This window comes from Acipenser ruthenus, chromosome 7, assembly GCF_902713425.1.
Source record: "Acipenser ruthenus chromosome 7, fAciRut3.2 maternal haplotype, whole genome shotgun sequence".
Classification (NCBI taxonomy): domain Eukaryota; kingdom Metazoa; phylum Chordata; class Actinopteri; order Acipenseriformes; family Acipenseridae; genus Acipenser; species Acipenser ruthenus.
Genome location: NC_081195.1, coordinates 64,700,586 through 64,725,598, shown reverse-complemented (window position 1 = coordinate 64,725,598; position 25,013 = coordinate 64,700,586). Strand labels below are relative to the sequence as shown.

The following is a 25,013-nucleotide window of genomic DNA, read 5'->3' as shown; positions in this document are numbered from 1 at the left end:
AAGATGAAGATCATTGTATTCATTTTTATGACGAAAGTCTGCAGAGCATCCAAGAGTTAATACAATCATTTTAATGTAAAACATTAAGGGGGAAAAGATCATTTAAATTGACGTCAGAGAATCTTGTATCCCAATAGCCTGCAGCTGAGCTAAGCGAACTCTGACAGTACTAAGAGCAATTTAATTTACCAAGAGTTGGGTAGTTTTTGATCATTTAGATGGTAGTGTGTCCAATTGATGCATTCATTCTGAGAAAAACAAACAGAAGATTGAGCAGAAATGTTTTGAAAACATTTACCCCATTTAAACTGAACAGACAGTGGACACACTCCATTGCCAAGATAGCATGGTCAATTTGAAAGAAATTATGATTAAGCTAAATGACCAGCTAGCTAGTTCTATAAAAGACTGTATTGGTTTTACACTCCATTAACTGGGAATGGCATATGGAGTGAAAAGTGGAGCCAAATTAAGTAGGTGGGGGAGGGGGGGCTAATTTCTCTCCATAATCAAATAAAGAGAAACAACATGTCCCTTTGTATTAAATTGTTTGTCAGAGAAAGAAATGGTCCTCACGTAATACCGTGGTTCTCAAACGGAGGGCTGTGACACCCTACTGGGTGGGCTGTGGAAGTGAAATCCCGCTGTGTAAAGAAATTGAAATGCTGAATGCTATTAAATATAGTGTGCTTGACAGGATATTTGACAAAAGAAAGAGCTTTATTGTTTTTGAATGAGCACTTTATATTAAATTTAATATTTATTGTAAGTTTATATGAAGCGTTAAAAAAAAAACTATTTATAGTGGCCCTTGGGCAAAAACAAATTAGGGAAGTACTGCTATAGTACACTACAGTCTGTACACCCTTTTCAGTTCTTTGTACAGAATGCATTCCGGAATTGTATACCCATATCTCATATGTAGATTTCATATGAAGATCAAAAATACATTGTAGCTGCATGTCTATCTGATGTATGATCAAATGGTATATATTTTCTGTATATACTTTATGTGTAGGTATGTTTTCTATGGAGATGTTTATTCAGTAACTCAGCAACAGTCCTGTTTTTATATTGTTGAAAGCAAGCTTTGCCTTGAGTGAGATTTATTTTACTCGTTTAAATGTCAAGGCTGTACTTTCAAAATAATGGCAGCAGATTTAAAAAAATGAGCCAGAAAAAATCATCAGTATTCAATTATTATTATTATTATTATTATTATTATTTATTTCTTAGCAGACGCCCTTATCCAGGGCGACTTACAGTCGTAAACAAAAATACATTTCAAGAATCACAGTACAATGCCAAAGTGTACGTGGAAATGTCAGATATTTATCTTTGTTCTTTGGGTTTTATCCAAGACTGATCCGAGATTGCTGTTCACCTTTTTAGGCATTTCATTTCTTCCACTGTTTAGAAATGAGCACTTTCGAGTGATTCCAGGTGCAGAGACTGAACGTGTTCCATGTAGTCCCACAGGGGGGAGACCCTTTTAAAACCCCATCTCAAGAAAAGTTTCAAATAAACAAATACCCAAAATCAACAGCCAGCAAACACATTCAGACAAACAAAGTGTTCACATGGAGTTTTTGGTAAGAAATAAAACTAATTCACTAGCTGGCAATCCTCCTTTTAATCTTAAAGTCCTATAGGGTTGCCATCTCCGAGACATGATAGTGACGCAGTGAAGCAGCAAATTGATTGACAGATGATCAGCATTCACTGTCAGGTGTAGGTTCAATTGAGTAGGTATACTGATGTAAGCTTGATATGGACAACAAAATACATAACTATGCATCCCGATAGGATCCCTGTACTTAACTATCACACATTATTAAAAAATAGCAGATTAAATCATTTCAATGGCAACTAGTAAGGCAGCACAGAAATCAACCAGGTGGCAACCCTAAACTCCTATAATGTTATACTGAGGTAAAATTAAAGGAAGTCAAATTGAAAAACATGTTGGACAGATTCTCTAATCAGTGTTTTGTTTCCCACACAAAAAGCTATTGCCTTAAAAGTGTTTGTTTAAAATATGCTACAACAAAGTTTGAAGATGTCATTTATCGTCTACAGTATTGCTGCTGTCGGCTGAGGCACGTGCTTATTTGGCAACAGAATGCAGTGACAAGCAGGTTTCAAAGGGGATCCTTTTAGCTAAAACTAAACCAACTGGCTTGTCAACCAACAGGGTCTGAAAAGCACAGCAGACTAAATTAGGGCAAAAGAAAAACAGTCACCACAGCAGTTTTAACAAATGGCCAAGCTTGGCACTTACCTTGTGGTTATTCAATAGCATCTTAGAAGGGAAGCTGCTCCTTAATGATCCTGATTATTGTATCTCAAAGGGAGCCAGATCTGTCGGCTACATCGTTAATGAGTTCCCTCACCTCTCACACAACCACCATGGAAGCGCAGGGAGGAAGTGATTTTTTTTTTCAAGGAAGGAATAAGAAGACCTGGGTCTTGAGCCCTGTAACACTTTCTCTAATTACCTTTCATATTTTTCCTAATTTAATACTTATTCAAATGTAATTTGCTTTCATATTGCAAGCCCTTTAAAGCAAGGTCTGCTTTGTGTTTACAAAGACAGATTTATACAGAATTAGACTGATGAAGGCATTAGCCAAAACCAACTTGACTTGGCACAAAATGGTTGCTTTGTGAGGACCTTAAAGTAGATTGTGCACCAGGTCATTCTAATCGTATTAAATGTGCTGTGCAGAAATTCTGATTTGACCGTTAATATCTGTGTTCTATTTAATCTATTAACAGCATAGGCACAAATATAGGCCACATCATGTTTTTTTTAATTTGATAATTTGTTTAACAGTGTATATATATATTTTTTTTTAAAGATAGTACAATTAACAAGACATGATCTTTGGAAAGTATGCTTTGGAAGGTTGAGTTTTGCAAAACAAAATGAAATAATTCCGTAATTAATTAGAACAACAAACGGAAAAAAACCCAGCAGACACAATCTAAGCCCTATAAAGAGGTGACCAAAGGCAAAGTGCCAGATGAAAGGCAGGCCCCCACTTCCATATAATCCCTTTAATGAGAGATTCACTATCAGCTACTAAAGCTGTTTAGCTTTCTTTAAAAGCATGTCGAGTCATGTGATGTGCTGAAAAGCACATCTCTTTGATTTATAATTGAGTTCTTATCCAAACATTTATATTGTGCCATCTGGACCGCAAGACCTTTTCTATCAAAATAAAAGGTGATTATAAAGTACTGTAAGTAGGCCACTTTAGAATGGCAAAGCAACACACGTGTTGCTCTTTTGAAAGTACAGCTTGCAGGATACAAGAATGTCCCATAGGGAGAGCTGCCTACAGATTCCATGGTCAGGTTGGTAGAAAAGGAACTGCTGACAGTCACCATGCAGATTTTTAAACAGTGAGGAACTTCAAATGGAAAGAGGTTTGGAGAGAGGTTTGTACTGTAGCGCCGACTATGGGATTTCACTTTCTGTCTTGCCCTTATTGTGTCCTGCTGTTGTCCGTTTATGAAAATACATTTACTGCAATAACATGTTGAAGTGACCTTACTTTGTACAAACTCAGCACTTTTCACAGGGTGATATTTACTAAAGTATTTTTTTTTCATCCTTATGATGTCCTTAATGATGACTCAGACATCCTGCAATACATTAACATCAGTCAGCAGCTACAGGGTTGTACTGCTGCTGCTGTATGTAAATGAAAGAGCAGTTGTTGAAGTGACTTGACAAGCTTCTTCACCCCTGGAGCACGTACATAAGGCAGCTGCTGTGTTACTTGGTCAAATTATTAAGAGACCACTTCCATGGTTTTTGGCTCCTGTTGTGTAGCCTACTATAAAAGTTTAATAATAATAATAATAATAATAATAATAATAATAATAATAATAATAATAATAATAATAATAATAATAATAATAAAAGCTTTTACAGTATAACCCAGGCATCTCAATGATCCCCATACAACAGGTTTTAAAGTCGTGTTTAAAATGGTTGTGGCAATAAAAATGTAATAGGCAGTGTTGGATTCAGACCCTTGACGGTGAGATGAGGTTAAAAGCTCTATAACCACTCCTGCAGTGGAGCCTGGCTCTCACATTGTGGTAAAAATGCTCGCTGGTTTGAGCCCAGCCTCCTCCCTGTTACACAAGCCTTGTTGAAAGAAGAGCTCTGAAGGGGTTTGCTGTAAAATTTTAGCAGTATAACAAAAAGGAGATACTTGCTGAAAGAAAGAGCATTGAAAAACTTTTCATATTCAATGCTGTTGAGGGATTATATATTTATTTATTTTTTAACCATTTTGGAATGTATCTTGTTGCATTCATTCAAATCTAATGAGAGAGTGGTTAGGTGAATCGCACTGTAATTCTCTGAATTCAGTTTAATGTAGGTTTAAAAGAGGGATTAAGGGATGAAAAATACCTTTAAAAAATCACTTTGTTCTTTTATTTTTTTTATTTAAAAAGCAGCTATACTGGGCACACAAGAGGTATGTTTTTGCAGAATGTAGTAAACAGTTACCAGTCATATTTTTAGTGTATAATTGAACACTGTAGCTTTAATGTAATCTTCCACTGTAATATAATGAGGGCAATACACCTGTTGGGACCCTAAAACAAACACTCCATAATGATCCACTTTCCTCACTTTTCATTATAATTATTGTTAAATAATCATTCACACAGCTGTTCTAGGTGTCATTTTGACTTTAGTCATGGAAAACAAAGCATGACAAGTCAAACAATTTCTCCGCGGTTGCCTGAATCAGGTTTGGAATTCAGTTTTGGACAGGCGAATACTTGTAAGTGTCAAGTAAGAGGAATTCGATTATTACAATGCAGCAGCAGTTGTTCTTTTGATATTCGAGATGCTGTGAATTGTAAAAGCAATTGCTCTCCATGTATCTTGAATCTTGGATTGTTTCATCACGAAATGTTCCAATTAATTTCAAAAGGTTTCTCATGAAATGTAATTCTCAAGGTTCTTACTAACAATTCAGATCATGTTATCTGATATTGTGTTCTAGTGGAACAAGACAGCTGAGTTGTTGTTTTTTTTAGCAATGAATTCAAAATGAATGTGTAATTTAACTTCAAATTCCTTGGCTATTTGTAATTACTTTTTTTTTGTTTTTAGTTAGGTGGGTGGATAACTTTATTTTACTGCCCTTAATTTCATGTTAACACAAGGATTTATAATGGCATAAAAGAGGCACACATTTAAATGCAAATTGTTGAACTATGCACCCCATCCCGAGTTTCAGAAGTCCACTCAATGAAGTATATACTGTATTTTAAAAAAACAAGAGTGAGGAGTTTAAGCAATCAGACCCCCGATTAAATAATTGTACCGCTTTTAGCTATATGAACATCTCAGGTGAGTCTTTTTTCTGCTGTGATAAGTGCAGTCAGTTCAGAGCAGATTTAGCAAGAGTCTGACTGATCAAACTCCCGGTACCATGTCCACACAATTGTATTGCTTAATCAAGGAATACAGGAATGTGGATTGGATTTACTACAGCTACAGAATGGATTGCAAAGCAGATGGAACCTATTCCTCAATATGCAGATACGTAAATTTAGTTTATTGGCACTTAATCACAAAGTTGACAGTGTTTATCCCCGAGTCGTACCTGTTGCCAAACCTGTAATAAACAAAAAAAACACCACAATAGGCACCCATAAGATTCTAATCTGATAGCAATTTCCACTTCAAAGAGTAATACAATTTGGCCAATCTGTATATTTAGTTTCTAATTAGTTGATCTTCTTTGTTGTGTCTGGCATATCAAACGGTTACAGTCGTTTGCAACATGGGTCTTAATTAGCAATGCATTGAACAGCTGCTAATCTTGTGGATAGCTCCACATACCGGTACTACAGAGAGATTAGCATATGTAATATAACTTTCCATTTAAAAAGAAAATTCATCAATCAAGCTTAGCGAGGAGACAGTACCTTGGGTATTGGAATCCTTAACACCGGGGTTATCCAAACACAAACTGCTTTTTTAAAAATGTATTCTGAGCTACTATTGACTCTGGGGGAAAAATGCCTGAAACAAACAGATCACTTTTCGTATCGATCTGTTGCTGTCTAAGACTAGATATTATCTATCTCTATCCTTGAGTGTCCTTTCATTGTTCATTTTCCATTTTCCTGCCAGCTTTTGCAAGGAAGTATAGCAATCACTCTGCACTTTCCTCCTTCTGAATTTTTTTCCATGCAGCTGGTTTCCATTTGCAACTGTTCAAGGATCCCTTCAATCTGACATTAGCTCAGGGGGCATTATCTCTCACAAGTTGTCATGCTCCATATACTTCGTATGTCTCAATAGCCTGTGCTAATACAGCTACTGGTCAGGAGTTGCTCAAATGCTGTGCTAAATAAATGTGCCCTATCCGCACAGCTTTAACTCATGGGTTATTTAAAGTGTGTTTCTGGGAATGATGCACAATTAGATAACTAACTATCCCTGACTGTTTACTAACAGTTTCAAGTCCTTTTTATTCTCGAAACAGATTTCTTTAAATAGGGCTGGTCATTTCTAATGCCCACCACATGTCTTTCTCCACAGCTGACTGCCTGAAAGCTTAAACTTCCTGAGGCTTTGAAGTCTTCTGTTGAAACAGCAGAATTCAATTTAGTCAAAGGAGTTCAGAAACCTTCACACTGCAGTCATCGTGGTATCATTTGTTAAAACAAAATAAAAAAATAAAAAATAAAATAAAGAAATTATATTCACAGCATGAGAGAGAAAAGCATGAGAAACCACAAAACTATCATGCAAATTTACCATGGATTGAAGTGCTAAAAGCACCAACATACTGTCATCACAATTATAGTAATACCATTCAGGATATAAGCCTGGGGGTTTGGACCAACATTTGGGAACATATTTTCTGTAACCCTTTGCTTTAAATACAGTACGTCAGACAGTCACAAGGTGGCAGGCCTACGAAACCAACTTTAGAATCGTACATCAGAATGCATGGACAGACACTCGCATGCCTTGACAACAAAATGTGCTCTGCGGATCTAAATTGGAATGGATTTCCTTGTCTGTAATAGGAAGCAAATTACAGTTTTTTTTTTTGGTTTTTTTAACATACATTTTACAAAGAAACATATCAGAAAGTTTCTAGAGTAAAAGCTTTGTAAATGCTGAAAGAATAGCAGGTACCATTGAGAAGTATGAAAAGAGAATCATTTTTATCATAAGGCTTGTTAATGTCAAAATTGAAATCAATCTGATGTTTCATAAAACAATAACAGGCTGCATCATGCAATAACCCAGAAATATTTCATAAGGTCTCATCCAATAGACAGGTATAGTAAGAAATACACATGGGTACCACTTTTAGTGTTCGAGAGACAGAATGAATAAGATCAATCTTATCGGCATTTAAAACATAAAAAAAAAAGTATTAGGAATGTCTGGAATGATAGGAAACGTCCCGGGCATTACTGTATCCGATTCATAGCTTGCACAATGTGTGGAGTTTCCTGAGCTGTACAGTGGTCAGGGAGGTACAGGAGGTACGCAGCTGTGTAGATTACATGTGAAGCCAATATCTCAAAGCTTTTGGCATCATCTGGTGAATCCTTCAAATGTCTGTTCTGTCGATGGTTTCTGAGATACTGTGCGAGGTACCATACTGAATATGTGACGACGGCTGCTTCAGGTTACAAGGGTAACACCCCAGGTATGCAAGATTTCAGACCCTATCAATGATCTGACCCTGGACCAGACCTTCAACACATCCTCCAATCAATCTTGACCCTTTATCACAGTACTGTGCTTTTTGAAGTAAGCAAGTGGTGAAAGGTCATAATATCACATGATTTATCAACATCTGGAAGCAGAAAAACCCAAATAACACTATTTAGTAGTACTGAGTAGTATTCCTAAGTCTATGAGAAAGTGAGTACGATGGAACAAGATGTTACTGTATAGCTCAATGCACTCAACACAAAGATAATCTCATGACTTCTCCATTTATTTGTACTGTGCAATATATCGTTAAGTGTGGCATGACTCTTTCTAGCTATGGGGGATAGATAGTGAATACATATTTAAATGCAAAGTTCCATTATTTAGTACAGTAAAGGTTAGCAATATATAATGTATCGTATTATAAGAATTACTTTTCATTGTGTATTGTGTGGTATCATATATCATAGCACATTATTAAACTTGGGGACTACAATTGGTTTAAAGTCCAGTTAGATGATGTTCAAAAGAGGTTTCCTCTTTTAAAATGCAGTTTTGAGGTCCCGTGTAATACAAGTCCCAATCAGGACCAAAGCGACATATAAAAACACAAACTCTCCAGGTGAGGTTTCCTCTTTTAAAATGCAGTTTTGAGGTCCCGTGTAATGCAAATCCCAATCAGGACCAAAGCGACATATAAAAACACAAACTCTCCAGGTGAGGTTTCCTCTTTTAGATCTTTGCTCAGAGATATCCCCTGCAAGTATCATCAAATGAATAGAAAGTGGGGCACAGGCTAATTTCCTGATAGTATGTATGACTTCAATATGAATTCAAATAACACAAAGGACAACAGGGAATACAAGTGTAATCAAACCTTTATTAAATGACTCTTCTCTTCTGTACATGCATAAGCTACTGGTGAAATCTAACAAGATCTTCATTATACAAACCAAGTAAAAATGTGCACATTGACATGTATGGGATGTGTTAAAGGCATTATAAATCACAATAGATTACTATATATTTAAGGCTTTTTAATACAGATAAAAGACCTATTGAGTTCTACCAAAAATCCCAAACTTAAAGCAGTCCAAATAATGCATTTCATAAAACAATATACAAAGATAAACTACCATAAAATGAATTGCAAAATAAAAATCAAGACATTCCACTCATAAACCCCCTTCCCCCCCATAAAAAAAAAAAACACAACACATTCCTGGGTTTAACCTTCTAGTTCAAAATAGGTTTGCTTCAGATTAAATATTAAAAGTGATCATATATCATATCTGGGTCATGAAAAGCTTGCTAGGTTATTTACATTACCTTAAAGTATAAGCCTGTATATATTAACAGAAATATTTGTGGGAAATCACTGTTGTTTGTTTAAATATTTACTTTTCACACCTGGATTTGAATGATCAACACAATGAAAAAAAAGCACAAGGCTTTATTTATTTTGGTTTTTAACTGATCACTATCTACAAAGAATACTTAAACAAATGTAAGATCTAAAGTGTTTCGGCTTGGTTTAACTGGAACTAGGATATGCTCATCTGCTTAACTATTTATTTTACTTGTCTGGTACTTGATCATGATGTAGACACAGTGTAAACAAACTGACTCTTCACCTCAGTTCATAATAGTCAGAAACAACTCCAGATATTCAATCGTCAAGATATGGCCCCTTTTTAGCGGGATCTATATAATCATGAACCAAAGATTTGTAGTGTTTGATACAAAAGGCCTCTTAAATACATTAATTCATTTATAGTTCTTCAAATACCAACTATGGACCTATGTACAATACATTTACATTAAATATGTTTCTACCCTAAACCAGACGACTTTGGCAATTACTGCTTAACAAGTTTATTTCCCTTTTTTTTTTTTTTAAAGTCCCAACATGTTTGATGCAAGGCAAAACAAATCAACAGCTGTGTGCTCCTGTTAACACACTGTATCCACGAAAGCTTTATAGCTTCTTAACAGATCAAAGTCAATTCATTCCAAGCTCATCTCATTATTTCAGAATTTGCTTTCCAATAAAAATTGCAAAACTTTTAAATGAATTAAAATAAAAAAAATCTACCTGATTTGTAGGAAGCACAAATCATGAATGGTAATTAGTGTTCCCCCTATAAACATGCTGGGACACTGGCTACGCTGTATTTATGAGATTGTCTATTTCACAAAAGAGCTCAAAGAACTGTACATAAAACTATTAAAAACTCAACAGGACTACATTTAGAAATACTAAAAAGTTCAATAAATTCAAATCACAAACATTTCAGCTAGAAGTCTTTAATGTCGTATTTCTAGATAGTCAACTCTCTGCAGTCGAGACTTGAACCTGCATGCTTTCGATCGCACGGCTCAACCCTGCATTCCATGCGATAGCACTTTCACTACAGTAGGCGAGCCACTGGGCTAATCATGAATGAACTGTAGCACTTCTGCCACTTTTATAAGAGACCTTCACTTCAGCCAGTTTCATGATAGACAGACAAACAAGCTGCTGATTTCCTAAAATATTTTTTTTCTCCACCCATTCCATAAAATATGCAATTTTATAAATACAGTGCCACATACTGTAGTCCTAAGTTTGTTTTTTTGTGTAGTTGTTTTTTTGTGTTGTTTCTTCCAGCAGTGACTCAATTCTACCTGGTCAGCTGCCCTACCACCTTCAGAAGGGTCTTGTTCTCATGCTTGAGCTGCTCATTTTCATCCTCTATGTCATCAAGGTCCTGCAAAAAAAAGGAAGGGACCATTTCATAGACTTTCATTTGAGTTGAATGAGACGAACATGTATCTTTTTGCATTTTAATATTTTTTCAACATTCTTTTGAATAAATGCATATTCTTTTTTTTAATTTAGCTTAAATGTGTATGATATAAAATTATTAATTACATTTTTACAGGAATATATTGGGAGGATAATTAAGTTACAAAAAAAATACCATAGGAAGATGACCAAAAAAGTACATTTTGGTGTAAAGATTTCTAAGTGTATTATTTTATTCCAGACATTATCCAACACACTACATATTACAAATATCTACATTTACTAGGAATTACATTTGCTTTTTTTCAGTTCATAAAATAAATGGTGGGCTCTTTTCTTATTGGGTTTGTAAGGGCAGCAAATAAGCCCTGTTTTTCTGATATGCAAATGTGTGGATAGATTTGGGCACATTTCAGAATGCAGGACTTTTACATTGACCCTGATGTGCAAAAATGTTAAGACAGTGAGGCAGGCAGCATTCCCAATAACAATGTAATAAGCCATGCCTCTATGAGTGACATTACACCACCTTGATTTGCTGCATTATTTATGTCTTGCTCTTCTAACTAGAATATTTACAATGAGAAACCTAGAACCAAATCAGCTAAGTAACAGAATTCAAGGACTCTCGCATTGCTGGATTCTGACTGTAACAGCAGCAGCCATGCTTCTGTGTGTACAGTAGATAGCATGTTAATAGGGGTCTCTGTAACAAGTCTTTTCACCAGCACATTGGTAATAATGAGATACAGTCACACATACTTTAATTTCCATTTCACCATATCACGTCAAGTCCATCCACTACAAGTAAAACGTTGAGCTAAAACCACCAATCAATCAAATTTAAAATGTAGATTGTTACCTTTTACATACTTTAACAGAAGACCAATGAAAAGGAAAACAGGAAAAATTATTGTGAATAAATGTCAATGCTTTTTTATGAAAAATGTGACAGGTTTGATTAGATTTATTTCACTCACAAAAAACAAGACTTGGCAAAGACTCGGAATTAGTAATGCTACATTTGGTTGTGTGTGCGTGTTGGGGTAAATTAGCAAAGCCCACACTGAGGAGGCTGCTGAGGCATGCACTTAGGACTTCACAGCGACAGGGAATGCATGGAATTCATAATAAATTAACACTTCTCCCAGCATATTAATCTTTAACCTGAACAATGGGCGAGTAGACATTAATAATGAAGGATGTTTGAGAGGTTAATCCAAGTCTGATGGACCATTATTTTGCCTGTTGAAATTTTGCATGCTGTATCTTCTTCAGAATGGAATACAAGATTGTTATTAATTATTTATCAACATTCAATAGTGCAGCACAACTTTAATGCACATGCTATTGGAAATGTAAGCATGTGGGGGGGGGGGGAGACTTCAATTCCATAGCACTTCTATTCATTTCAGGTTGTATTAAGAGCTCAATAGCTGCAATCTACAACTATGGCCAAAACTTTTGCATCACCCTATAGAATTAACTAATCTTGCTTCATAAAGTAGAATGAAACCTGCTGAATAATGGTACATTACCATATTCAGTTACATACTACTTTGTAGTTTTCCATATGCCATTAGGCCACTTAATCGACCCAACTAAATAAACAATATTATTTATTTGTATTGGTTAAACACTGTTGTTCTGGTTCGAATTACCTCAAGCATGGTTACCCCCAAGCGAAGTGAAAAATATAGCATAAACCATGCATCAGTCTTCCAGCACAGCATTTATAAAACAGATTGCATGAGAGGTTGTAATTAATGAGATAGCTCGGTCTAGTGGTTAGAGTAAAGTACGAAGAGCCAAGAGACTTCAATCCCAGCTCAACCACTGACGTGCTTTGTGACCTTGGATCAACCCTTCTGACTTTGTTTAACCTTGTTTTAACTTAGTCCCACCTACTTGTAAAACTGGGCTGGGTGTCACCAGGTACAAGATTCAGCATGTGATAATTACTTTTAATCACACAAGTGACAATGGCCAAATAACACACAAGTGACAAAGCAGAATCATGCATGCTCATCTCACGACTAATCTCAATGCAAATATGCATCAGGAGGTGAAATGTTGATTACAGGATGACTTCACAATGTTAACCAATAGCAACAGTACAGATAAACAAAGGATGCTCCATGAACGTTCACAGAGTACTGCAGTTATACCACAGCACTCTATGAATGTTCTTGGAATATTCAGTTTATATAACAAGTACAATCTTTGGAAAAGAAAGCATGTTTAAACCTACTGTATATTTACCAGCAGAGATTGGAGAATCACTTTACTTAGATCAAGCTCTGCATCTGCTTAGCAACACAACAAAATCTGGAACAGTGAAATTCGCCCGCTCATTCTGTCATTTGGATTTGATTTTAATGCAACACAGATTACAAAAGAAGATCCAGTAAAATACATTATTCACGCAGGATCACCATCTATTCGATGCTAGATATCTCAAGTATTTTTGTGTAACATTTGTTTTTTTATCTCTACAGCAGATTTATCAAATACCACACATAAATCGTATCAATTATTTTCCAGGCCTCAATAAAAACAGAGCTTGGTTTAATGCTTTGCATGTTTTTCAAGGTCCTTTTTTGTGACAACTGAATCTGCACTTTCTCCAGCTGAACGAGAAGTAATCATGTATTGTTTACGAACGAGGCGAGGAGAACATTTCCTGGAACACTATCAGTGATTACTGAACGATGCAGCGTGACTAAACTGTTGAAATATCTGTTTTACAGAAGGATTAGCACGGTTGTCCTTGAGTAGATTTATAAGGACTTGCTGCTTACTAATAAGATTGAGATCTAGAATTAAAAGATTAGTGTTGTATATTTGAGCTCGGAGATAACCTGCATCATTCTTCTCAGTGTGTTTGCTCAATGGGACACGCACAGCGTTCTAATTCCAGGAGAGAAAGGCAAAAGTCACCAAAGAATACAACACAAGCACACAAAGTGAATCTAAAAAAGAATACATTAGTTATGATAACACCACTGATATGACACACCCATAACAAGTTGAGGCGATTACTTATTTTGTAAAGCCAAGCATTATACCAAATGATTAAAATGACTACAAATTATATCTAATCATTTGGCCAACTGCCCCAAAGTTCTGTGTTGTCTCAGTTTACTCATGAAACCATAAATAAACATTTGTCTCCTGAACCAGTTTTACTCCAATTTTATGACTGCGTGATTAAGGGTATGGATGAATTACTTTACCAAATACCTTTATAAATGTAATTTAAAAATCAGCAGCACTCTGCAAACAATTTTCCAAAATAGTATCAGCTAACTCCCACGTCCGAGGCCAAATCATACCCTTCTTCTACCCTAAAGAAACTCCTTTCTGAAGCAAACTGTTAAAGGCAGTGGGCCTTAAGAACGTTTCAACTTTCCTACTGCTTTACCGGATCCAGGCAAAAGTTCTACACTGGCACTCGGCTCGAGGGAGTGAAAAGCTTGCTGAAACAGCAAACGTAATCACATCCGTGGTTTAAAAAGCAGTCCTTACTATGATCCATTTGCTGACCAAACAACATCAGGAATTCCATTTAACCGCAGACAAAATGTCAGAATACAAACTGTAAATCAAAAGAAATCTAAACCTAGGACAGCACCACTAAGTTGTAATAAATTACAGCTGGTACAATATTAAACTGGTGGCTTTAATGGAAGGAAAATATATTTTGGTTGCTATTCTATTAACCTTTCCAAGCCATCAGAAACAACCGCTTCAGAAATCAAAAAGAGTAATGGTTTAATGTTCACTTCACAAACACAGTAGACATGGAAGACAATTCCACATGCTTGTTTCAAATAGTCTTTCTTCCGATTTCCAGGGTTTTGAAATATTGAGAGTTATGTTTTCATATGACTTGTAAGAGATGGACTGTGGACTGCAGTGCCACTAGCTCGATGTTGGGAACGAGGCGAGACTGGGTTTGACCGGGTACAGCTGGGCATGTGGCACTAGAGAATGGGACTAGTCTGGCCGGTGTGGTTCATTCATATCCCTATTCATGTATACTGTTAGTTCTTAATTACAATAAGTATTGCTCACCCTGTTCAGGAGGTCGATTTCTTCCTTGAGCTTCCCAATGAGTTCGTCTTTATCCTGGTGAGCTTTCATTAGCTGTGCACTTTCCTGTCTCTCCTTGGCAAGTTCCTGGAACCGGAGAACACAAACCTTGAATATTTTTTTTGTATTTGAGGGGTAACTAGAAGGTCCCCCATTTCAATAGTATAAATCTTTCTCTGACTCAGGAAGAAAGAATAGAAAGTAACTGCCAGTATAGATATTTACTGAGCACACATCTATTCCTGATTATTTGTGTTACCAACGTCTGATTCCTCTATGTTCCCATGCGTGCAGCACACAAAACTGCAATGCTGTTTCAAGGTGTTTATGGCACACCACCATTGACATTAGCCAGAGAATAAATAATGTTCTCTTATGACCACCTTTTGTTTAATATTGCATTAATGATATTTCTGATTACCTTTTACAAACCCAGTATCTGAAGAATCAATGTCACATTTTCCAATTTTGGTATGTTTCATATTCAGGGCCAGTGGAATGTTCCATTACATATATACACTTGGCTTCCCATCATCAAATGAAACTGATATGTTTTCAGTAACTAAAGAGATACTGCAAAGAATCTCATATTTGACCCAAGGAAGGCCTTGGATTTTGTTCATCAATCATAAGTAGACATGGAAGGTACATTATGTGCTGTTTCTTTGTAACCGAGATAACCCCCACCATGTGGGCCTATATGAAATGATTACATTTGTGGATCTTTAATGCATCATGGAACACAGCCCCCAGGATAGGGGACTTCAAAAATGTTCCAGGAAAGACAAATGGTTCTGACCTTGAAAGGTTACCTGTCAGTAAACAGGTTTTATTACTGTCTAGAAGAGATTCTTCTATTTTAGGAAAGTGAAATGGCACTGACCTGTAGCACTGGACTGAAAAAAAAAAAACAATGCTACTCTGAATGATTCATGGGAAAGCCCCTGTTCCCATACTGAGTTGGGCAAGAAAAACATCTCAGGGAATAGGAAGAGAGCACCAGGGTCAATAATCATGCTCTTCTTTAACAAGCTCTGTGGGCTCTTTAACAGCTGAAAAGCACACATTACTTTGGCTTTCACCATGCTCTACATTGAAAAAAGAAAACATCATGCTGTTTATTGATTAGACAGTGTAAGGCAAGGTGAATACATCAGCACTAAAACACAGCACAAAACCTTTTTTTTATTATTATTATTTTTTTGATGAAGTGGGAGCTACAATCTCTATATTCAATGCTATAGATTCTCAATCAAAACAATATTGCACCTCTTTAGGATTAGTGCTATTCAGTGCTATTCAATCACATTTCCATGGACAGAACGGACTGGATATCACTCGTGGTTGTTCTTACCCTTTCAAGTTCTTCGATGATCTTCTCCAGGCCTCTGCCAGGCACCGTGCCCGATGGGTTCTGTTCCCGGTTATTCCGGGTGTGCCCTGTCCGGTCAGTCCTGGCAGAGTACTTAGAGTTTCCAGGGACCTCATCGTCTGGAACAGGAGCCGCAGAGCTACGCCATAAATAATAAATAAATAAATAAATAAATAAAGGGACTTGTATTAACCACCAATGGAGAAAAAAAATGGTTTAGGCAGTAAGGGCGCATTGTAGTACTTTAAAACAGAGGTCACTCTCAGGCTGACAAAAATAGCCACCTGTCTGGAGATCCAGTTAGTTTGCCACTTAGTATGAAACGCTTGGGGACCCAGGTTAACCATTCAAAATGTGTGGACAAATTCTGCTTGCACTTTAAGTCTCCTTAGTCTTAATATTCACAATGCTGCTTCGTCCCTATGCTACAGGGCATAAGGGTAATGGATTGTTAGACTGCAAAGGCTCCACTCTGAAAGACAATGTAAAGACCTAATTACGAATGTGCCCCTGTGCCTCTCTTGAATCTGTGAAGCAAGTCGACATACAACAGTTTTAGTCTCCAGTGCTGTCAATTAGTACCAAATGAGTTCTTAGCTTTCAGGAAAGTTATCTTTCTTTCAGTGATCTGTAGAGATAACACATGCTTTAAAAAGTGGCCTACTTAAGAGCCCTATTAAATCTACTGTCATCTGTAAGAATCTGTAAAATATCCTGCTGAATTAACCACCAGGCGATCCCTGCCCTAGTCTTGCAATCCAAGACCAGGCTACTATTTTCCAATGTGTTTCTCTGTTCATTTTTAATAGATGGGCCATGAAATTCTACAACACAAAACACAGACCACATAAAACAACCAGCAAAACCTGGGTTATAATTCAAATTTCAGAAATACCCAGGAAATGCCATTATATTACATAAATGCATGTCAATTAAAAGAAGAGAATCAAATGCCTGTACAAATATATAATGTAATGTTGTTTTTACAATACATGCTACATTATTTAGTATGCTCAATTAACCAGGGTTGCAAAATGCTGGTTAGAATACATTTACCAGGGACCTTCTGGGAAATACCTTTTCTATTGCCTTACCACAACAAAACTGGCCTGCCCTAACCATTATCAATCCATATGCTTAATGATTAGGATTCTCAAGTTAGCCATGGCATTCTCCATATTAAGGTTGAATTCCTTGGACCTTCCATTGGCTTCTAGCATCCAACAATAAAACAGCAGCAAAAAACATGGTGCCCTTGAAATGGCAGAATTCATTTAGCTTGTCATGTTTGGTCATTCATTTTTACATATTGTATTATTCTCTGCACTGTATATGGTAGAAATTTGACATCCTTAAAACAGAAGCAGCTGTGGGAACAGACAGCCTGCCGCAACATTCTCTAACGTGAATTCTATTGTCAGTCAGTCCTTATGTTCTGCAAGCCAACGCTAACCTCATTTGGATTCACACTGAGAAAAAGCCTCAACTCTTCCACAGCTATGTGAATGCTTCTCACTAAGCATTCACGTTCTACATGTCTCTTCAATAATAAACAGGCAGCCTTTCATTTTGAAATACTCCATTAACCTATCCAATACTGACTACCTTTGGATTATACTGATGAAGGCGTCTATCTATGTAACTACACTTACAATACAAAACGTATTCCAATGCAAACCAACGTTATAAAGTTTCCACTGTCCAATGCTTAAGGGATCAGATACTATTCTTGTAGAGCATCATTTTAGTTAAGTCCAATTTCATCTGTGCTCCTCTCCATCTCCAATGTAATGCATACTTACTTTGAAGCAGAAATTGGTGCTTGGGGGACAAGGTAATGGAAAACGTTCTGTAAACGTTGCTAGCTTTTAACATATCGTAGGTAGTTCATCCGTAACTTTATATTTTTCATTACATGTCAAAGGATTTTATCAGTGTTAGTTAAAAAATAAGGGTAAAAAAGTAAGTAGCCTGTGCACATCAACTCCAACATTTCCTTTTTTTTTTTTTTTTTTTACTTAATCAGTAAAACTTACAAAACCAGCTTGTTTACTGTATTTGTTTGGAATAAACTAGGCAAAACAGCTTTTATATCTACTCTACACAATCATTACACTAGAAATTATACATTTTATTTCCATACTGTAAATCCCTCCCTCTGTTTATTCATTGCACTTGCTATAGTAATGTTCCCATTCTGCCTATGTGCCACAGCCTTGCCCTAGAGAGATGCAATGACCCTCCTATTTTGTCTTATGCTGTAGACACCTACAGTATAAAATACACAGCAGTGTTCTCTCTTCAATGCAGAGTGCTCCAGTTGCTGTTTCTTAACATCCCAATATGTGCGGCTTGGCTTACTGTAGGTTAATCAGACTTAGGATAGTGAATCAGCAGACTGAAGATGTGCTCATTCACTGTCAGAAATCATATTAACCTACAGCCAAACCTGTACTGGCTATACTAAGGAAACCGCAAGTGGAACACTCCCTGCTTCTCTGACACTAGGTCAGGAGAACTTCACAAGATCTCTTACTGCTGCGCCTGGTTTTAATTATTACAATTGGAGTGGTGTACATGGAACTGGAAACTACTTATCTGGCACCAGTTGTAACTGTTGAAACCTAATTATGTTCAACAGCTAATAACAGAAGCGTGTCGAAAGTCACATTCTTTTGAAAAACTGATGATTTGGTGGAACCAACTGCCTAGCACAATGCTGGTCTAAATAAAGCAGTAGTGAATGCACCATGGAGTCATTAAAAAAACTCAACAGACTCCCACTCAGGTTTTTGGTTTAAATTCCAATTTAAAGATTCTGTGCAGCTCGTTAATGCATAAATGCATTCCAACAATAAACATGTGGTATGCACTGCACACAGCATGAGCGCCTGTGTTCTTTTATATGCAAGCCAACATTTGTTTTGAGAACTGATGTTTAAAAAATAGTTAATAAAAAAAAACCTTAGGTTATATATTCCATTGTGTTGCATAAAAACTTGATATACCCAGTTTATAAAATGCACAGTATGAAGTACAATTTATGTCCATTACACTGTACTGTACATGACAGAATAAAGTACATTTTTTACTTGTTACTGTCTGCAGTGGACCACTTACTGCATCAATTTCATTTGATTTCTTTGAAATGTTTTGATCTTATTATATTGTTCAGCAGAATTAGGCACTATTCCCTAACTCGATTGGTGCCTTGGTCTATGCTGCTTGGAATAGCCTTTAGGTTTTGGTAGAACCGCACGTGGACTATGTCAATGATATAGAAGGACTTGTGTTTTTATGTACAGAGGAACTTTTTTATTATGAGCAATTTGCAAAATTAATCCTATAGCCACATCTCTCAATGGGCAAGATTGTGAATAAATGAAAGTGTGATACTCATGAAACTGGCCTGGACTGCTAAAGAAGCCAATGACTATTAAATACATCAAAACAGACATTAAGACACTGCTTACCTTTTATACTTGCTTGTCACAGCTCTAGGTGTGTCCTGGAAAACAAACAGAGACTGAGGTAAATAACCTTATTACAAGTATCCAAAACATTACACATTTTTACTGTACGTGTGGAACATAACTTACAAAAAACACCCCACTTCATATTTAAAATTCAACCACACTCCCACAGTGGTTGTAAAACACAATATTGACGATCACACCACAGGCATATTTTTATTTATTGAATTTTGATTAAATTGAATAGATGACTTTTTTTTTTTTGCACAGGATTCACATTCTGAAAAAGAGGGTGCCCCAAGCACTACATGTATCCCTCTCAGCAGAAGAGACTGTGGACCAGTGCAATGTCATGGCACACATTGTTCTGATAAGATAGTGTACTCGCTGAAGTGTACAGATGGCAGAGGAACCCTCATCTGTGGCGTGGCTGCTGAACCCTGTAAAGCCACTGAGCCACATCTGCTCTGAGCAAAGTTCAGATATGATGTTAAACACTCTTCAGTTTTTGCCACTCCTTACACAAAGCAGCGTGACCTTCTGTCTGCTTATGGACTCTGACATGGTCCTGTTGAGCATTGAGCATTGAGCAAGTGTTTTTGAGGAAAACAGTATTTTTTTCTTGTACAATACCCACAACCAAACACGGCCTAGAGCAGGGGTCGGCAACCTTTCAAACGCAGCGTGCCCCATCTTATTTTTTCAAACTAATTAGAGGGTAGACGTGTAAAATATTTACACTTATTTATCAAAAATCTAAATGACATAAAATTAAAACGCTGAAAAACACTGCTTTGCTTTTCATCTCCCGCCACAGCTTTTTTGATAGCTTCAGTCTTGTCAGCTTCATCATGAAATGATTTTCTATGCTTCGTTTGAGTGTGTCGATGTGCGACACACAACTCTTTCACAGCAGAAAGCACAAACTGCACGATCCTTCTTCTGAACAAATCCAAATTCCTCTGTCCAACTAGCGTGAAATGAACGCACATCAACTTTTGCTTTCTTACAGACAGACATTTTGTCAAGCGCTCCCACCAGGTTGTTTTTTTTTTTTTTTTTTTTCTTTACTTGCTGCCAAATCACGCGATATATTAAACGGACCCGGAAATAATCGTGCCACCAGATACGTGCAGATTAAATAAAATACATAAATAAATAAAAATAAATACTATGTTGTACTTTTAAAAATGAACAAACATGATTGTGGTAAGTAAAGGAAAAATATTTTTACGTTCTGGACTAGCCGATCCCTGGCTTAGAGAATCATAGAATACAGATGTGTACAAAGTATGAAGCCAATATCTCAAAGCGTTGGGTACAGTAACATGAACACAATATGTCACAAGTGGTGTCTGTCCCTGTGAAAGTGCTACAAGGCAATCCAAAAATTGCCCATAATTTATTTGCTCTGCAGCTAATCATTTTTCCACAGCAGCACTGCAAAGCGGCTCACTAACTCTACTGAATACATACACTCCAAATCACATGTAATGTACCTACAGCAGGCTCCCAAGGGAAACAAATTGGCTTTGGAAAGATTTCTGTAAATATGTTGTTTTTAAAAGGTGGAAACCTCAGTCACACTCACTTATATAAGAAATGAAGGACTGACATTTTGTCGAAATTATATCCAAAAGGACTTTCTCGAGGATACAATAATTGCCAAGTACATCTGATGCAAGTGGACTGGAATTGCTTTCCTTAGCAGACCTCACAATTTAACAGAAACCCTTGGAGCACTAAAGGAGGACTGAATTCCCTCCGTTGGAATGAAAACACAAGTATGTATTTTTTTCGTATTGTTATTTTTTAGTAAAAACGTAACTACTTCCAAACGAGAGGAGGGTGTCTGGCTCATCAGTGCCCGTCCGGTTCCTAGGAGATGGTTCAGTAAACGCTGTGAAGTCCCATTATTTATTTTTCCTTCCAACAATCTGATTATGAGGAAGACAAACTTTCACCTGTGCATTTCTTTGGTTGTTCTGAACTTCACCTTTTTCTCTTTATCCAAAGTAAGATTTATTCTGGCATTTATTTCAAGTGCTTTTACACCACAGTAAGTCATTATAACCTGTTACTTGCGCAGTCAAGTAACTCATCTTTAAAATGTGTCTGGACTCAAGTAAAATCCTAACACAACATGTTTTGTCATTCCATTTCCACATTGGACATACCATCAAACATATTTTAGTATATATGCGGTCATTTTAAATGCAAAGTCACCATAACAAAAACAGCAACAATCTTGGATATATATATATATATATATAGTGCCTTTCCAGCCAAAGTGGCCCCAAAGCTAAAAGAAAGTTTTTGAAATTTCCTTTGCAAGAATGTTACTTAATGCTACTCCATTTAATACAGGTTTTACACTCTTGATATAGTAACAATTTGTGCACTAGGTCATGAGAACACACCTGTCTAAAAACAGCCACCCCACATGCCCTGTGATTCATGCTCTGGATAATGAATCAACAGCCCCAGCACAGGCTCCAGCTTCATTAATTCACATAGTTTATTACTCGCCTCCACCACACTGACACCCCCGTTTATTATACACTGCAAGAATGCAACACACAGCAGCCCCTGATGAATTCTCGACTGCTGTAGAATGGGCTTCGGAGGGATTTATGGTGCTGCAGCGCAACTTAGCTTACAGCACAAAAGTAAAGGGAAATGACAATTGTTTCCATTAAAATTTGATGTGGTTTGCAATCAAATGTGCGGATGCACTTTCTTTCTTATTTACAGACCTCTGATTCACGGAGAGCGAAGTCTGAACTGAGATATGTCCGTGAGACAACAGCTATACATTATATTGAAGATTCAAGGTCAGGAGCATTGGCAGCATCAGTATCTCTGGCAATGAAACACTGGGAATAAAACCCTAAATTATGGCACAAGTATCTGTAAAAACTAGGTCGAAAGGACTGTCTCTAGGACTGCTGTAGAAATGAAGAATATATTTATGTAAACAAAAATTTCGAAAGGCATTCTCTTAATAGCTGTTTCATCACCCTGTCCACTTGAACACAACTTCTCATCCCATGCTGTCTAATATTGGAAAACTACAACAATAAGCATGCTGGCCGTTTTATTGGAGCTTTTGAAACTTTATGCAACGCTGAAGATTATGTTGTAGATCAGACAGGATATTTGCAAGTACTTTATTGAAAGGTAGTTTGTAAATATTGCTAAGGGTTATTGTGGATTTACTGTAAAACTGATTACAAAGCTGCCAGAAAGAACTTTCTAAATAAAATTAACAAAACATTGTGGACTGTTTACAGTAGCTGTCATCTCAGACAGCACTGGAAAATGTAATGTGACTGCTCCACAAATCCTTTCCAGCAATGCCTCGGGATTAAACCTCAAATAGTGGTCTCAGCAAAATCTAAAGAAAAAATGTGATGAAACTCTACATATAATGTTCACGCAAGCCTGTAGCATATTGACTGCATCCACAGCTTGGAGCGTGCTGCCACAAATCATGCAAATCTGCAGAATCTCTGCATCCAAACGGCTACATCTGAAAAAAAAAAAAACAACGCCGTTACAGAAATGCAGAACTAAACATATTTCAGTTTAATTAAGCTAATGAATACCAGCATTCCTTGTGGCTGTTTTGTCCTGAATGTGATTCCTGTAAACTGGGCAGTGGGGTTGCTTATTTATGTTGGATTGGAATTGAACTGCCTGTCCCAGAATGACAATTTTACCCCAAGGAGAGACAGGCAAAGGGAATAAATGTGGTCTTTCTGGAAAAAAAGGTTGAGAACAACTTTTGTTAATGTTTTAACTGGAATGCAAATTATATATAGTTTCATATTTTTTGAAGTTAATAAAAAAAAGGCTTACATTTACTTTTGGAATGCTACCATGTTCAAGGCAGCATAGTCTTTAAAAACTTTTCACTCGACAAGACAACAGCAGGCAGAAAGTAAATAAAGAAGATCATTCTCTCCTTTTGCATTATGCAGTGTATGTAATCTTTTCTGAACTTTAAACTATACCAAATCTATAGCTGCTACTGAGATAAGGTGGAAGCTGCCTCTAAAGCACTGGATTTTTTGTTCTGGTTTGACTGGAGATAAGGCATGGTCTGCTTTTATATAAAAACATATCTTTAGATGGCTCCTCTGTCTTCAAAGTGACAGGTGGGGAATAAAGATAAACCTGCTATTTCTGTTTTCTTAATGAAGGGTAAACGTTATCTCTCATCACCTGAACAATTTCCCTTCCCACAACTGCATGCCAAGGGTATTGTCAACTGTTTGCTTTTAAACAAACTATTTCAGGAACAAATTCTGCACCCCCCACCCCACCGCTCATTATTATTTCATAACATTACCATAGCGATCTAACAACATTTGAATTCACCTGCAATTATATCTACCTTAGGACTCATCCTTTACAAGTAGTTTGTGATATTTGTCTGTGCAAGGCAATTGGAAACTTTTAAATTTTGGGGCTGTGGCAGAAAACGGTCAGTATTAGTGGTGTACAAACCGATTATTCGGATTGCACAGAAATCAGAGGAGGGTCATTGATGTTGATTGGGCTAATTTACTATTCAAAGTGAAAAAAATGAATTAATAGCTGTTTGGATTTATGATGACAGCTGCTTCTTCGCTGTTTCACTTAGAACGGTAAATTAGCCCTCCCTTGTGGAGAGCTTGATCCCAATAATCAAATAAATCGGTTCGTGCAGCACTAGGCGGCTTGCATAGGCTAATATTTTCTTTTTTGTTTTGTTTACTTTATGGATTTTGACCTACAGAGTTTAAAGCATTCATCCTCAGAATATTCTCTTCAGGTCATTCATTCTTAGTACCAGAAATATATATTTTTTTATCTCATATTTATTCTTAATAAAAGCCACCTGTCTCTGAGTTCATTTTCCCTGAGTAACTTTTGATTTCTAACAATACGGTTGTCAAAACTTAATCAGTTTTACCAAAACGAATGCTCAGAAATGCAAGTAATTTTCACAGTTAATAAGGACTTAGGAGTAATTCTCTATCTCAAACCAACAGATACAAAGCCTCAGGTAAGGAGAAACCTCCCTCCCAGGCAACTGGTGTACGAATCTGAAACAATTTAATTTAGTTAGGTTTCCAGATCTGACAGTAAGAAAAACAGTATTAAATGGTTTTCAAGTTCATGATCAAAAGCCCAGACAGTTCTGTGGGGTTGGATGACAATGTCATTTTCAGGTACTGATTATTAAGGCTACGACTTTGGCAAGGGAATTTAGTAAATTTCACGGGCGAGGTGCGGGGGGAAAAAGCAAGAATTTACGGAAAGGCCACCAAGTACAAGAGCTTTTAAATAGTACACCAAAACCAATAATAGAAAAGACTGCTTTTGACTACTGACAAGTTTACATGTTACTTTAGTATAAAACTTGAGTTTTTTTCTGAAAGATGTTGTAAAGAACGCCTCTGCAAGTCAGTAAACTGTCTTCACAGAAAACAGCTCACTCACATTTTTTTGCATTTTAGCTGTCTCTCCTACTGCAGATTCTATGGCTTGTAGCTTCCGTTTATGTAAAGCACT

At 36.7% G+C, this 25,013-nt stretch overlaps 1 protein-coding gene across 1 annotated transcript in view; it reads right to left on the bottom strand.

Annotated features, from left to right (window-relative positions):
- Positions 1-8,583: 8,583 nt before the first annotated feature.
- The window catches only part of LOC117415626 (PRKC apoptosis WT1 regulator protein-like), a 59,003-nt gene continuing 42,573 nt past the window's right edge, over positions 8,584-25,013 (bottom strand). Inside the window, exons 4-7 of the mRNA XM_034026206.3 lie at positions 19,452-19,486; positions 15,961-16,117; positions 14,589-14,693; positions 8,584-10,473 (exon numbers count right to left, since the gene is read on the bottom strand). Of these exons, the coding sequence (XP_033882097.1) occupies positions 10,387-10,473; positions 14,589-14,693; positions 15,961-16,117; positions 19,452-19,486 (384 nt within the window). The 3' untranslated portion in view covers positions 8,584-10,386. The remainder of the gene's footprint in view (positions 10,474-14,588; positions 14,694-15,960; positions 16,118-19,451; positions 19,487-25,013) is intronic.